This window comes from Herpailurus yagouaroundi, unplaced genomic scaffold, assembly GCF_014898765.1.
Source record: "Herpailurus yagouaroundi ecotype Mexico unplaced genomic scaffold, PumYag 28, whole genome shotgun sequence".
Taxonomy (NCBI): domain Eukaryota; kingdom Metazoa; phylum Chordata; class Mammalia; order Carnivora; family Felidae; genus Herpailurus; species Herpailurus yagouaroundi.
The window spans coordinates 102,848,663-102,864,724 of NW_024412376.1; the positions used below are offsets into that span (position 1 = coordinate 102,848,663).

Consider the following 16,062-nt stretch of genomic DNA (forward strand, 5'->3'; position numbering starts at 1 on the left):
ATGTATATATACATATATATAATTTATGTTATATATGTATATATATATAAATAATTTATATTATATATTAATTATAATATTTTTATATATAATATATATGTATATGTATATATACATATATATAATATACATTATATGTATATATACATTATATTTATATGTATATATACATATAATGTATATTATATATTTATATATACATATATATAATATATATTATATATAATATATGAATATATAAAATATAATATATATTATATATATGTGTATATACATATATAATTTATATTATATATGTATATATGCATATATAAAATTTATATTTTATATATGTATATATGCATATATAATTTATATTATATATGTATATATAATTTATATTATATATGTATATATAATTTATATTATATATGTATATATATTTATATATATACACACACACACACACACATATATATATATATATATATATATATATAAACAGTTCAGAATCTCAAATGATGCAGTTTTGCATCTAGTGTGTGCAGTGCCCTGGTTTTATTAATAGCACTTGGCATGTCTTTAAATTTGGTCTATGGTGCTATTAGCTCTCTCTGATGTCAACCAAGGCCAACCTTTAGTGGAAACTATTTTCTGTGTCTATTGAGATATAATGAAGACAGATGGCAACACATATTTGAAGAAACATCCTTACAAGATGCTCTGTTGTACAAATGATGGAAGTGCAGATATGAAAGATAATGCATCAATTATCATAGATGGGACACCTGATCCAGTGTTCAATCAATCAATAACAGTATTTAATTTAGTAAAAATTAGCTAGAGTGTTTAAAATGTTTGCCGTCTCTGTCAGTTGTCATTTAGTGATGACAATTTTAATATAATGGGCCTATTTTGATATCTTGAACATTTGAACTTGTGCAATTACTTGGTGAAAATAAATTATAAACTGTTTTGTGTTTATGGAACTGTTTATACATACAAACATTGAATTATTTGAATTTCCAGTTTTCCTTTTTTAAAAAAATGGTTATTTATTTATTTTGAGAGAGAGAGAGCATGTGTACAGGGGATGGGGAGAGAGAGAGAGAGAGAGGGAGGGAGAGAGAGAGAGACGGAGAGAGAGACAGAATCCTAATCAGGTTCTGTGCTGTCTGTGCAAACTGTACCACGGGGCTTGAACTCAGAAACTGTGAGATCATGACCTGAGCTGAAACCAAGTGTCAGACGCTTAACTGACTGAGCTACCCAGGTGTTATTTTCTTTTTTTTTTTTTTTTTTAATTTTTTTTTTGACATTTTTATTTATTTATGGGACAGACAGAGAATGAACGGGGGAGGGGCAGAGAGAGAGGGAGACACAGAATCGGAAACAGGCTCCAGGCTCCGAGCCATCAGCCCAGAGCCTGACGCGGGGCTCGAACTCAGGGACCGTGAGATCGTGACCTGGCTGAAGTTGGATGCTTAACCGACTGTGCCACCCAGGCGCCCCTCAGGTGTTATTTTCTTAATACAGGAACATGGTAAACACTAGATGGAAAAATCCAATTTAGGACAAATTTTATTTTTTAAAAATGCATACACTCTCCTGTCGCAGTTTCTCCCCAGTGCATTCTCCGTCCCTCTCTTTGATTGTTTTTCATTTGGAAATGTTTTGGGTGGTTTGGGTGAACTTCCTCTCAAATTATGGGTTTCTGGATTTCCAACATTCACAACTTACTGGCTTTTTCACATAACTTTATTCTGCTTTATCATAGTCATAATATGGTTGTTGCTTTGCTTACTAGAAAGACATTTTTTATATTCTCATTAATTCATGTAACCTGTATTCCCTAAGCATTTATCGGTTGTACTACATGTACAAAACAATTTGCTAGTTCTAAAGGGTTGTATAGTATAATATCCTATTTTTATACCCCAAAAGAGTTTGTCTTTAATAGAGGAGGTGATTCATATACTCAACTAATATAACATAAGGTCCAAAGAAATATATTTTAAAAAATCAATACAAACTTTAGAAGGGGGTAGGTAATGTCCTGTGGGGAATTCAACTGAATTACTTTAGATGATGAGTCCAATTTTATGACTCATTGTCTAAAATGCTTACCCTTCTTTTTTCTTTTTTTTTTCTTCTTTTTAAGTTTATTTATTTTTGAGAGAGACAGAGACAGCATGAGTGGTGTAGGGGCAGAGATATAGAGAGGGAGAGAGAGAGAATCCCAAGATGACAGTGCAGAGGCTGACGTGGGGCTCGAACCCATGAAACTGTGAGATTATGACCTGAGCTGAAACCAAGAGTCAGATGCTCCACCAACTGAGCTACCCAGGTGTCCCCAAACTACTTGCCTTTCAATGAATGTGTTACCGGAGTCACTTTTCCATTCAGTAATATCATTTCTACAAAATTCATTTTATTAAAATAAATATTAATATTAAACTAATGTAAATGTATTCTTATATTTATATAAGAATATAAATGTATAAATGAATGTATAAATGAATGTAAATGTATAAATGTATATTATACAATATATTGCACTATATAATCAATCTTTAGCTGTTCTTAGCTTCTGCTTAATGTAGTGTGATTTCTTTAATCTCAGACTTGAATAGAAAATAAATTTCTAAATAATTTTGAACCTTTTTCTTTAAAATCAAAATACCTTACAAGGGATAAATAGGGTCTGACTTCAGAGATGTATACCATCAATAGTACTTAAAGGTATTTATTCTCCAGTTTTATGGAGAACGCCACAAGAATTAATCATTTGATTTTGCTATTGGAACTGTCTTTTTGAACTATATGATGGATTACATCAAATTAAAAGAGAAAGTCAAGATACACACATTTGTCTTAAATATTTTGAGATCTGATTTAATTATGGTCAATATTGGTAGAAGAGACAAAACTAAGACAATTTTAGAAATTCACACAGGTCATTCTGGGTTGCATATTCTTTGACATGACCTTTGGAAAATCTAATTGTAATTTCTTTAAAAGAATTTTTTTTTCAACGTTTTTATTTATTTTTGGGACAGAGAGAGACAGAGCATGAACGGGGGAGGGGCAGAGAGAGAGGGAGACACAGAATCGGAAACAGACTCCAGGCTCCGAGCCATTAGCCCAGAGCCGGACGCGGGGCTCGAACTCACAGACCGCGAGATCGTGACCTGGCTGAAGTCGGACGCTTAACCGACTGCGCCACCCAGGCGCCCCTAATTTCTTTTTTTTAATGTTGACTTATTTTTGAGAGAGGCAGAGAGACAGAGCACAAGTGGGGGAGGAGCACAGAGAGAGGGAGACACAGCATCCAAAGCAGGCTCCAGGCTCTGAGCTGTCAGCACAGAGACAGAAGCAGGGCTTGAACCCACAAACTGTGAGATCATGACCTGAGCCGAAGTCCGATGCTTAACTGACTGAGCCACGCTGGCGCCCCCTCATTGTAATTTCTTGATTTATCTTATTCTAAGCAATTTTTAAAAAAAATGGTTACAGTTTCCAGTGGCTTCCGTCTTTAAGCCTCTCATAATTTTTCTTGATGTTTGAAACATTTTCAGTAATGCTGCCAGAGGTGTGCCTGAAATAACTAATAAAGAAATTGAGAACTGATCTCCTTAAGGGATCTATTTTAAAATAGATTCCCTCAGACTTGCTGGCAGGTAGAGTAGATTTGGAGGCTTTACGGTTTTCCTTTGACCCCTCCGTCTGTGTGGCTCACCGTTCTTTTACCTCAGATCGGCCAAAGTGAATGCTATAATGCTCCATTTTTGTCAGAACCTTTTTAGCTCCATATTCCTTTAGCAAAACTTTTCTGTTTTGTTCCTTTCAGAGTCTTGTTACCTGTATCGTGTTAAAATATTTAAGGAGGTCACTGATTTGAGATACTTGCCCTCCAAGAGGGCATGTTAACCTTTGACAGTGGTCCTCAATTCTTTCCCCAATTCTTAATTGAACAAAGGTACACAGTCTTCAGAGGAATGAGTGTTGATTATAGGAGATAAAATAACAGACCAAGAGGAGGTCTTTGGGCATTGGAAGGTCTGTGGGTGACCATGGAATCAATCTTTTTGGTCATTTCTGAGTTTAAATAGGCCTCATCCAGAATGTCTCAGATATAAAATTTTACTGTATTTGTTTCCTAATCACTAAAGCTTCAGTTGCTTTGTGAAAAGTGGATTCACTGAGAAGTGATCTTAAAAAGTACAAATGATTCCCCTTTTCAGTGATGCATATTCAGCAGCAAAAATTACCAGCTGACTTTTAGAGTCTGACAATTTATACTTCCACTGTTATTAAAGAAAGCATAGAAAGCGTTTCTATTTCCTTCTTTCCTGTTCTAGTTACGAGCAGGAGATGCTAGAGACCATTGTACGTCATCTGTCTTCAACTCTGTCAAGAAAGGAATGTCGTTCAAAGATCATCTGGAATTTGTCTGAATTTGATAATGAAGTGCAGAGCAGTTCTAAAAATAAAGACAGGATTGTTGGGTCCATTCAGGCCAGCTTATTTCATCATTGTTGTTTTTCACTTGTAGCCTTGTGCCTTGTATGGTGGTTTCTGTTTCTCAGAACAAGCTAAGAAGGGCCATTCTGTTCCTGTGCTCTGGGCATGCTGGAGTACAGAGTCTGTGTTTTTGAGGAAAATGTTGGGCTCATCTAAGGAGCCTGTGTCCTCCAGCCATAAGGTTTGCTGCATACAAGGTGGGTTAGCATCCTTGGGAAAGGAGGCTGAGAAATCGGATAGAAATGCCAGAAATACAAAAGTGCTTCTTTATGGGTATTGTATCGAACCTCTTAATAAACCCACATTAAATTTTCAGAATTAAAGAGGGGGTCTGATTTGCTATCTTGTTTTTGCCTAATAGGGAAAGTCAGCATTGATTTCATGGCCACCAAGAAATTTTAGTTATCTGTTTGTATTCAAGGCTACCCGACTTTGAGGCAACATCCACTTTATTGGTGCCTATTTATATTTACTCTAATCGAGTAAGGGTTCCTACAGTATACAATTGTAGAATATATACTGGAAGACAGCACAGAAATTTCCTAAGAGCTTGGTAGCTATATATACGATAGTTAATAGGTTTTTCTCTGCCATCTATTAAAGTTAAGGGGAGGACCTTGAGGTTATTAGCAATCTTATAATGCACTTTACATGTTATAATTTAGTTCTCTATCTTGGTCTTCTTTTTTCCTTTTTAGATACTAGCTCAGTCATGCACTGAAATCCTGGAATTGCGGCCTTCAAGTGTCTGTGTAGGGGGTAAGTGGTTAGAATTTAAAAATACCATATAAGAAATTGTATTTTTTCCCCCTAGTTAAAATATATGATTTGAAACTCGTGTTGGAATGAGAATAACAAAATTAACTTTTTTGGCATCCTTTTCTGTAAGAATTTTTAAATAATTCCTTGAAATATTTCTATTTTAAATTCAAATTTTTTAAGATTGGAGTGTTATTTTAAATAATGAACATATTGTGTGACAGGCTTTTAGAATTTTCTGTATATTTAGTTCATGTTTGAGACCTTTCCTATGACAAGTAAAATAAAATATGATTTTTTTTCTTTTATCTGATTATACAGTCATGTATCTGTAGACTTTGAGCTCCATGATTTGATGACCGGCCCGAAGTACAGTGCCCTCCAGCTCAGGGCACAGAAGGGAGTGATATATGGGTAGATGGCAGGAAGGAAGCAGGTGGCTTCATTAGCTAAGAACAGACTCAGGTTTTAGCATTTCCAGGCTGTCCTTACCCAAAGAGAATGTGATTCTCTCTGGCTTGTTCTGTTTCTTCTTCTTCAAGTCTGACCTGGAGTTCATTTTAACCTGACTTTACTAGAAAAGGAAAAATATATTGGGTCTGATGGAAGAGGAAATGTGCTGTGTAATTTACCACAGAGCCTCCCAATCTCTGGATATAGTCTTAAGTTCTATATCTTTTAGACTCCCTAATTAATGGTTGAGATGTTTAAAAGGAATAGTGCATTTGAACGTCACAGAGCATCCCTTTGCCTTTATAACTTTACTTGATCTTCATACCAGAACTATTTGACATTTTTATAATCACTGGTTCAACAGATGAGGAAACCCAGGCAGAGTGGGTCAGTATTTGCCTTAGTAATTGTCCTATTTGACTCTTGTCTATCTGACTCTGAAGCCCATGATCTTTTGCACAGTCACATTGTAAGTTTTACCTGCCCTTTATAAGTAAAATTCCTTTTATAATATACTCAATGCAGAGTGGCATAGCGATATTTTCTTGATAATATATTCCTGTATATATGTTAGATTTTGCTAGGAGATTGCTTAAGAAGATGGAGAGTTAATCACTGTTAGAATAGTTAATATGCCTTCTTCTAGCTAAATAGCAAATGTTTAATGGCCTATCAAGGTATTTGATCAGTTAATGTTTTTTTCTAGCATTTTATTTTACTGTCTAACATTTAGTGACTACTTCCCCTGTATAGAGTCCTGAGCAATATGTTGAATAAACTTCCTTTATTGACTGGTCATAGATGATTAGTAATCCAAAGTTCATGTCCTCTGCTGGGTTCTAAATCTGTATGCAAAAGAAAATGAAACCAGATTAGTAATGTCAAGAAACTGTTAAAGGACTCTGTATGGGGTGTCAGAGATTAAAGAAAATACAAAACTGTTCTAAGAAACAAAGAACATGAATAAGTAATTTTCTTTACATTCCCACATCTTAATACTTGGGAGTACAGAAAAACAAAGAGGGTTCTTTCCTACTGATATTTGCCTAAGGATAGAATTTCTTCCTCTCTTTCTTTCTTTCTTTCTTTCTTTCTTTCTTTCTTTCTTTCTACTGGGGACAGAGAAGACAGGGTAAGGGGAAGTTCCTGTGGTACGTGGGAATAAGTGTTAGGCTTTTAGTTCTAATTTCTTGGTTACTATTGGAAACCACTTTGTTTAAAAAATTAAATAATGTCACCTTTCTATGTGACAATCAATGATATCTTCCCTGAATTTCCCTAGAGGGTCTGAGAAAGCAAGTAGAATTGGAGACAACGATGTCTTCATTGTTACTAGTTGGCTGAATACTATGAAGAAATTAATTCTGTGTACCTTGACCTTTCAAGTTATGTCTTTTTATTTTTTGTAAAGCAGGGGTTAAAATGTTTGTTTTTCTTTTTGCTTCTAGAGGAATTTCAAATTGTTTTGAATGGAAGAGGATTCATCTTGGGCAGTCGGAATGGGAGTGTTCTCTGTACTTACACTGTAAATGAAACATACACAAAAAGTAGGTTCCTCATAATCTCTATGTTGCTTGAATATCTTTACAGCATATAAGTACCAAGTGTTTTCCTCTTTTTCCCAGCTGAAATCAACTATGCTATATTTTTCAATCAAGGAAGAAAGAAATGAAGTCTGGTGAGAGTACCAGTAGTAATAACAATTTTTTTGTTGTTGTTGTTGTTTCATGATTACAACCTTTGTTCATAACTTAAGAGATGCTGAACCCTATCCTGAGTAGCCTCATTTTACGGGTAGTGGTCCAGTGGCTGAAAGAATCAAATAACTTGCCTGTGGTGACACAGCCAATAATGGGCAGAGCTGAGAGTTGAACCCAGTTTTCCTAACTTGATTCTGTGTGGACTGCATCAACTGCTTAATTTAATTGCCTTTCTCCAGATTTATTTATTGTCACTCTTGCCTGAAAATCTATCTTGGACCACTCTACTACTTATTGCCTTATTTTATGCTCACTCATGTTCTTCATCTAATGTCCCAATAATTTTCCAGTCAGCTTCTTAATTTTTTTTTTCAACGTTTATTTATTTTTGGGGCAGAGAGAGACAGAACGGGGGAGGGGCAGAGAGAGAGGGAGACACAGAATCGGAAACAGGCTCCAGGCTCTGAGCCATCAGCCCAGAGCCTGACATGGGGCTCGAACTCACGGACCGCGAGATGGTGACCTGGCTGAAGTCGGACGCTCAACCGACTGCGCCACCCAGGCGCCCCTGCCAGTCAGCTTCTTGAGAGAGGCTTTTTGCCTTGTCGATATTTCATATATTTTATGTTTTTGAATGTTTCACGTATTTTTATCTTCAGTGCCCACCCAGCACTGTTTATTGAAAATTATCATATTTATGGAATGGGGTTTTATTTTCCCTAACATGGCTTTCAAAAAAGCAGATGAGGATAGTGTTTTTAATCTTCATTCTGAGAAAAACTCCTTAAATAGATCTTAAATATTCTGAGCATTTTGGGTCTCTATTGAGACATTTTTTCCTTATCGATGATTATATTGGCTTCTAAAATTTTAATCTGTAAGGCAGATACCATAACTCTGTGAACTCTGGTGGAATTATGTTTTGAGAGGTGCATCTACAATTTTGCTGTTTTTCTGATGGTACTAAGCACTCCAATAGCACAGCTTTGGCTATGTACACAGCAACTGTTCAGTGTGTGTTTGTTGAATTAACGTGGTGAGGATCTCAGCATGGTAAATGTCAGAATTAATTCCTCTCTTTCCTGTTAGGATCATCATTTTGGTAAAGCAAGACAATAATATTTGTAACAAATGCTTCATAGTAGATGCTACAATTGTAGAGGACAAAGTAATTTTATTTTTATTCACTAGCCATCTGAATCTAAGAGTTAGCTTTACTTAGCTCCCTTTGGGTACGTGTTTGATTATAATATAAACATATTTATCCCTTAGCTACATAAGATTAAGTTTATTAAACTAAATTCTCAAACAAATGAGTAGAGTCAGGTTGTATTTTCATCCCTCATATCCAGGATTATCCATTTGTTTATGTAACTTTTCTGAATATTTATAGTCCAGATTTTTTTGATCCTATATTATTAAAATTATTAGGGCAATTTAAGCATTCTGTTTTATGAAATGTATTTATTTATTGTAGATACAACTATTTTATTGAAGCCTTGAAATACCTTCATTCTTTGGATATTCATCTTTTCTCCATTGTTTTTAAAATTTTTTTTAATGTTTATTTATTATTGAGAGACAGAGAGACACAGAGCGTGAGCAGGGGAGGGGTAGAGAGAGGGGGAGACATAGAATCTGAAGTAGGCTCCAGGCTCTGAGCTGTCAGCACAGAGCCCGACACGGGGCTCGAACTCACAAACTGCGAGATCATGACCTGAGCCGAAGTCGGTCACTCAACCGACTGAGCCACCCAGGCGCCCCTCTCCATTGTTTTTAAATTCTGCTTTTAAAATATATATCACTTATCCTTAAAAGCCTAAGATACTTAAAAAATGGAGATGGAGAAGATGATAATTTTATAGTATCTACAAATACATGTGAATTTAGTCTAAGAAAAAAATCACAATTTACCAACACTGTATATCAGTGAGGCCTAGAATCTCTATTTTTTTCATTCTCTTTTCCTTCTCCTCTTTTTCAATGAGAATCTATTTGGTTTTTCATTCTAATATATATCTAATGTTCCACTGTTAAACCCTTCTTGCCATTATGTTTTAATATAATTTAAATATTATTTTTCAAGTTTATTTATTTATTTTGAGAGAGAGAGGGAGAGTGGAGGAGAGAAAGTCCCCCATATTGTCAGTGCAAAGACCAATGTGGGGCTCGATCTCACAAACCATGAGATCATGACCTGAGCTGAAATCCAGAGCCAGATGCTTAACCACCTGAGCCACCCAGGCACCCCATGTTTTTCATATTATTAATGAAACTGAGAAAAATAAAGCTCTTTATTAATTCAGTGACATTTTATTTTCTAGGTGTTTACCCAGTAAGTGTGGAGCTTAATTCTATGCTTTGTCCCGCACCTACACTGAATAAAGTTGGAGAGTAAGTACTTCATTTAAAACATATTAAAAACATTTTAGGTACAAATTATTAGGAAATGGTGACAAATATGCATTACTTATTTTATTGCATCTTTTTTTTTATGTGCAGAGTGAACATGAAATAGTAGTTCTAGGCAAACTACTCTGGCTAGTACTTTGACCATATATACTCTTAGTAGGTTGAAAATGCTTCAGTCAGCTTTATTGTATTTCCTAAATATTGATTAAAAGGCTCCATAAGTATTTATCTGGATGGGTAAGAGATATTGTTAGAGCCTTTAAATAATCAGAGCCAAAGCATTATTTTGAACCGTGTAGTATTAAGTTTACACATGCCCCTACACACATCTACACACACATGAGTTACAAAGTGAGATTTTGACTAATTACTATGGTGTTTAAATATCAAGATTAAAGAGCAAAAGGAGCATGGCTCAATAAGGCATACCTTGGATTAGGAAGTATTTGTGCTTTAATTTAATATCCACATCCTATAAGGTCTGTTTTCTCATGTTCTTTGGTGTGACAATATAAACCATAATGATAGCTGGTTAAAATAAAGGATGTTAGTTTGGAAGAAGAGCTTTTATTTAAATCACCTAAACATAATTTCGTTAGTAATTTAGTATTTCCATTTGTGATTTTTTTTTTTACAATCTATTATGAAGGAAATGATTGCGGACAGTTCAGATATTCCTTAGCCCAAAAGTAGTGGAAGGAATATGTTTAGGATAATAGATAAGATACAGAATTACTTTAAATTGATCTTGCATATAGAGCAGAGGCAAATAAAATATACAAGGTTTATTAGCCTCTCCTGGTTTTTCTGCTTCTGTTCTTGGCATAGCGATCCTTTTAAAACTGTTCATTTATATCACCTTTCCCTTAAATCCTTGATAATATTTCCTGTTCCACTCAGAGTGAAAATCTAAACATTGCCATGTTCTACAAGGTTCTGTAGGATCTGGCCCCTCACCATGTCAGAGTATTCATCTTCCTTTTGCCCCTTTTGTGATGGTCACACAGGCCTCTTTGCTGTTCCTCAACTACGTTGGCACTTGTATACCTGTTGTTCCCACTGCTTGAAATGCTCTTCTCCTCGTGGCTCATTCTCACCTTCTTTAGGTCTTGTTCACATGTCACCTTCTTGGTAAACCCTTCCTGGTCACCCTATTTAATCAATACAGTCTTTCTCCTCTTGTGTTTGGCACTCCCTATTCCCTTCTCATGGTTATTTTTTTCTCCCAAGCATTTATTTTCTCTTGGGTCTGTTTCCTGCTAGGATAGATTTTGTTTTGATTCCTGCTGTATCTGTAACATCAAACACAATGCTTCGCACACAATAGGTTCATAAATGTTTGCTAGATGAGAGGATGGATGCATTTTCCTCAAATATTTTGAATTACGAGTTATATTAAAATCAAAAAAGTACCTTTGATTGCTGGGGGTGGTCAGAGACTTCTATCAGGTAGAGGAAAAAGGCACAGAATCCTATGGGAGGGGCATGCCATTTAAGAGAATAGAGGGGTGCGTGGGTGGCTCAGTCGGTTGAGCGTCCAACTCTTGATTTCAGTTCAGGTCCTGATCTCACCGCTTGTGGGATCGAACCCTGCATCGGACTCTGTGCTGACAGTGCTGAGCCTTCTCAGGATTCTCTCTCTTCCTCTCCCTCTGAGTCTCCCCAGCTCTCTTTCTCAAAATAAATAAACATTTAAAGAAAGGAAAAAGAGAACAGAAAACTATCTTGACTTTTTAATAGCAATGATTGGTTAAGGAAGACATCTTACCATCTTTTCCAAAATAGTTATAAAATGGAGTATGCCTGTTTTATCCCAGACACTGAGTTTGTATTCTCTAGAATTTGCCTCTTTTTTTTTTAAGAGACTATAGAGACTGCTGATATTCTTCAGTGATTTGTAGATTGACTAAATACCCAGGACATGTGATTTAAAAAAAACATATAGAACATAATAAATATCAGATATGAGAAGTCATCATTTATTTGGCTTTTGACATTAATATTTCACCTACAAGAGAACTGGAGATTTGGGGGAAAGGACATTTTAGATAATTACTTTTGCTTTCTCTTGCTTTCCTGCTTTCTTTTTGGTATCAAGCACATGATACCACTGAGGCAAAACATGAGGTTTTATTTGTTAGTATATTGGGCACTTGGGGATATCATTATTGTTCTTCTAAGTATGTTGCAAGTAATTTGGACCTTTCCTTTGCCTTGACTTTTCTTTAGATACCTCTGTAGGTGACGAGCTCTCTTATGAGATTGGATAAAAATCAACACAACTGAAACAGTTTAGCCTTGTAAGGTGACTGATGCTTAATATGTTTGCCTAATTAGCTTTTGGCTAAGAATTCAAACCCATTAAGTAGCTAGTTAGTCTATGTTTCAAATAAACACATCTGGCCCAAGAACGAATGAAGGGTTTTCCTGTGTGAGGGTGACAGATGTGGTGATGGTTCCCCCTGTTCTCTCACTTCAATAATTAACAACACCCTGGTGAAGTAACCCTGGGTAGACAGCCTCAAAGCCAGATGCCTAGTCTCAGAGCTGGACCCGTGGACATGTGCCTCATCTCATTAACCTGCTCTATCAGTTCCTTTCGCATCTTGCTGTTACTTCCTGAATTCCATTTTTGTTTGAGGATTACTCTTTTAAAAAAACCTAAACACTTGTGAATGTTAGTTTGTAAAAAGGTTAATATGAAGATGCTTTGCTTGCAGATAGGGACAAAGAATATAGCGGCAGAGCTAGGACCATAGTTTTGCATTTGGAAATTGATGTTGTGGAGTAAACAGACATTAAAACTGCCTGGGCAAATCTTAATCCAGGCCTATCGTTAGTTAGTGTTATTGAAATGGGTCTTTGAAGTACTTTCTTTGAGAGACATTTCTGTTTATTAAATTTTTTTATTTGATATAGATTTCCAGATTGAGATGAATGGATTCTTAATATTTATTTATTTTATTTTACTTAAGTTTATTTATCAATTTGGAGAGAGACAGAGACAGTGTGAGTGGGGAAGGGGCAGAGAGAGAGGGAGGAGGGAATCCCAAGCAGGCTCTGCACTGTCAGCGTGGAGTCTGACACGGGGCTCAAACTCTCGAAACCACGAGACCATGACCTGAGCTGAAACCAAGAGGTGGACACTTAACTGGCTGAGCCACCCACGTGCCCCTGGATACTTAGTTTTTAAATGGGAATAATGTAAAGGTGGTGGTAATGAGGTCGTTCTTCTGTGAGAAATCTGTAGATTGTTGGCAGTTTACTTCTGCCAGTGGCTCACTTGTACCAGTGTTTTAAGTCTGAATAGGAAAGACTCTGTGGAGTTCTTTGAATCCTCCCCACCGCAGGGCATTCGCCTTATGGTGTAAGTGCAGGTGTCCCCAGTACTTGAAGGATGGGCTTCTCCTCTGACCCTTGTTGAGTGAGATGTCAACAATAGCACAGCTGTTCTGCAATAGTTGAGATCCTCAAACCTGTAATTTGGCAAGAAGAGCAGAACAAATTGGGTAAATATACATAAACACATTGTGAAGAAAGAAAAACAGAACAGAATGAACCAGAGCCTTATCCTACAGCTTGTTTGATAGAGATGATTTAAGGAGGCATATGGTATAGTTAAATGTGCTTTCAAAAACATTGGCCAGAATCTTCTGGCAAATATGAAATAAATATCTAAGTCAGATGAAACTGATAGTATTAGTTCTCTTAAAAGGCAATGTGGGAAGACACATGACAGAGTGTTTTGAGTAAGAAGTGGTGGGACATTAGCGTGTGTGGAAATTTTTAGGCATGTGATATTGAAGGTTCATTCAGATGAATGGTGTGGCCACCTTGGGGTTAGAGCCTAACTTGGTAATAGAACCTTTTTATTTTCTTCTTCAACATTGTTAGTTTTTCAATATGATCATTTTACCTGGAATAAAATTGATTCATTCCACTTCTCTTTCTCGGCTGGACAAATTCTGCCTTTAACACAGCTTCTCACATGAACACTTCTTTTCAAAAATATACCTATGCATGCATGTGTATATATATCTATACAATACCTAATAACATTACCTTAGTAGCAGATGATATAAGAATGCCTTTATTCTCTTTTGTTTTCATTATGAGGAATGACACTTGATTTATTTATTTTTATCATAGATTCTAGGACAGTAGTTATGTCTTTACTTTGAATGTAGACATTAGAATCTTGGTGAGATGGGTTAAGGCTGAGGACCATCTCTGTTTCTTTATTTCTCTATCCCCCACCCCAGTGGTGGGGCATTTTATCTTTTTCTTTCCCATAGTGTATTGCTTTCTGATTATACGTATAAATGTGATCAGTTCACCTAATCCTTATTGGGGCTCCATCCTCAGTATTATTTTTAGTTCTGGAAATTGTCTTTTAAGAGGAACAATTAGTTGGAGCACATCTAAAGGTGGCCAACAAGATGTTGCCAAGTATGGAAATGCTAAATACGATGTAATTGAAAATACTCTAAAATATGATTCAGGCATGACATATCAGATGTCTTCAAACATCAGCTCTGTCATGTGAAAGAGCTGACTTATTCTTTATTGCTCTAAGGAAAGGAGAAGGAACGAGCAAAAGGTAAAGAGAGGCACATTTCAGCTCAATACAAAGAAGATCTCTAACACTTTAGAGAATGTTTTGGTAACCACAGTGTTCAAAGATGGACAGATATATGATGAGCTAGAGATATCCTTAGATATGTGTTTCAATCCTCTTAAATACTGCTTCTAAATTTTGTATTATCATTTTATTTTTACTTTTTTTTGCTATTAATAGGGGATTTGGTTTTTTTTGGATGAAAGGCACTAAAAATGAGTGATTATTTCCAAGTATCTTTTCATTATTTTATTAAAATACGCAAAAACAGTTAGAAAGGGATTATTTTCAGGGTAATACTGTAAACATTTTCAGTACAGCTTCAGGTGTGATGGCCAGCACATTTCTGAATACAGCTTTCTGTTCTTTCTGAAATCTAGCAATTTCCCAACTGCAATGTTTGTTTTAGTATACACATCTTTTGAAACATCTTAAAAAGAAATTATTTTATTCAAGAACCCTTTAACCACGTTAAAAAGATATCCTACAGATATCCTTAGATAAAGCATTATTTACATATATACTTATCACTATAAGTGAAATCTAGTGAAATCTTTATTCACAAATATGAAGACTTATTTTTCAACTCTTCATCTTTATTATGCACAAAACTAACTTTTAAAAAGCTCTGCAGAGTATTTAATAGTAGCACTTGATTTCAAAATATCTTAAGTCACCATAATTTTTATAACTTTTTGAGTTTTTGCCAGCTTAATTTTCAGTACGTGCAAATTGGAGGTAAATTATTTATTACTTCTGGCAAATACCTTTCATAATTTTATTTAATTTCTTCATCTTTTTTAATGGATCATAAAATGGCATCTTTTATTGGCTACACAAGAAGTCAGTAGTAAATGAATACTTTGCAAATAGGCTACCATGGATTGAAATGTCAACCATAGTTCATGGTGTGTGAAGTTTCTTAGATCAAAGTAGCTCTAACATATGGCACTGGGCTGTTCTGTTTGGGAACTCTCCTGCATCTTTAAATAAACTCACTGTGACCATTAGGACTTACTGAATTTTATTTATTTAATTATATATCACAATACTATTTAATAATTCATGTGGAATGAATTTAGTTTTATCACTATTAATTGAATACCAGTTGACATTAAAATGTACTTCAAACAATCTTTTTGCTATGGTGAGTTGTTTGGGTTTCTTCTGTCCTTCTACTTTGTTTTGTTTTTTTGTTTTTTGTTTTTTTGCACTTAAATGAGCTTTAGACCCAACATGGGGTTAGAACTCACAACCTAGAGATCAAGAGTTGCATGTTCTATGGAAGGAGCCACCCAGGCACCCTGATCCTTCTACTTTGAAAAAAAAAAAAAATTCCAAGGATGGAACCAAGAGTGTATTAAGATATTTGTTTTTTTTTTTATTTTTATTTTTTATTTAAAAAAAAATTTTTTTTTCAACGTTTATTTATTTTTGGGACAGAGAGAGACAGAGCATGAACGGGGGAGGGTCAGAGAGAGAGGGAGACACAGAATCGGAAACAGGCTCCAGGCTCCGAGCCATCAGCCCAGAGCCTGACGCGGGGCTCGAACTCACGGACCGCGAGATCGTGACCTGGCTGAAGTCGGACGCTCAACCGACTGCGCCACCCAGGCG

At 35.6% G+C, this 16,062-nt stretch overlaps 1 protein-coding gene across 1 annotated transcript in view; it reads left to right on the top strand.

Annotated features, from left to right (window-relative positions):
- ANTXR2 (ANTXR cell adhesion molecule 2) overlaps positions 1-16,062 on the top strand; it is a 157,836-nt gene that overhangs the window by 40,077 nt on the left and 101,697 nt on the right. Inside the window, exons 8-10 of the mRNA XM_040480279.1 lie at positions 5,202-5,262; positions 7,164-7,262; positions 9,740-9,809. Coding sequence (XP_040336213.1) covers positions 5,202-5,262; positions 7,164-7,262; positions 9,740-9,809 — 230 coding nt within the window. The remainder of the gene's footprint in view (positions 1-5,201; positions 5,263-7,163; positions 7,263-9,739; positions 9,810-16,062) is intronic.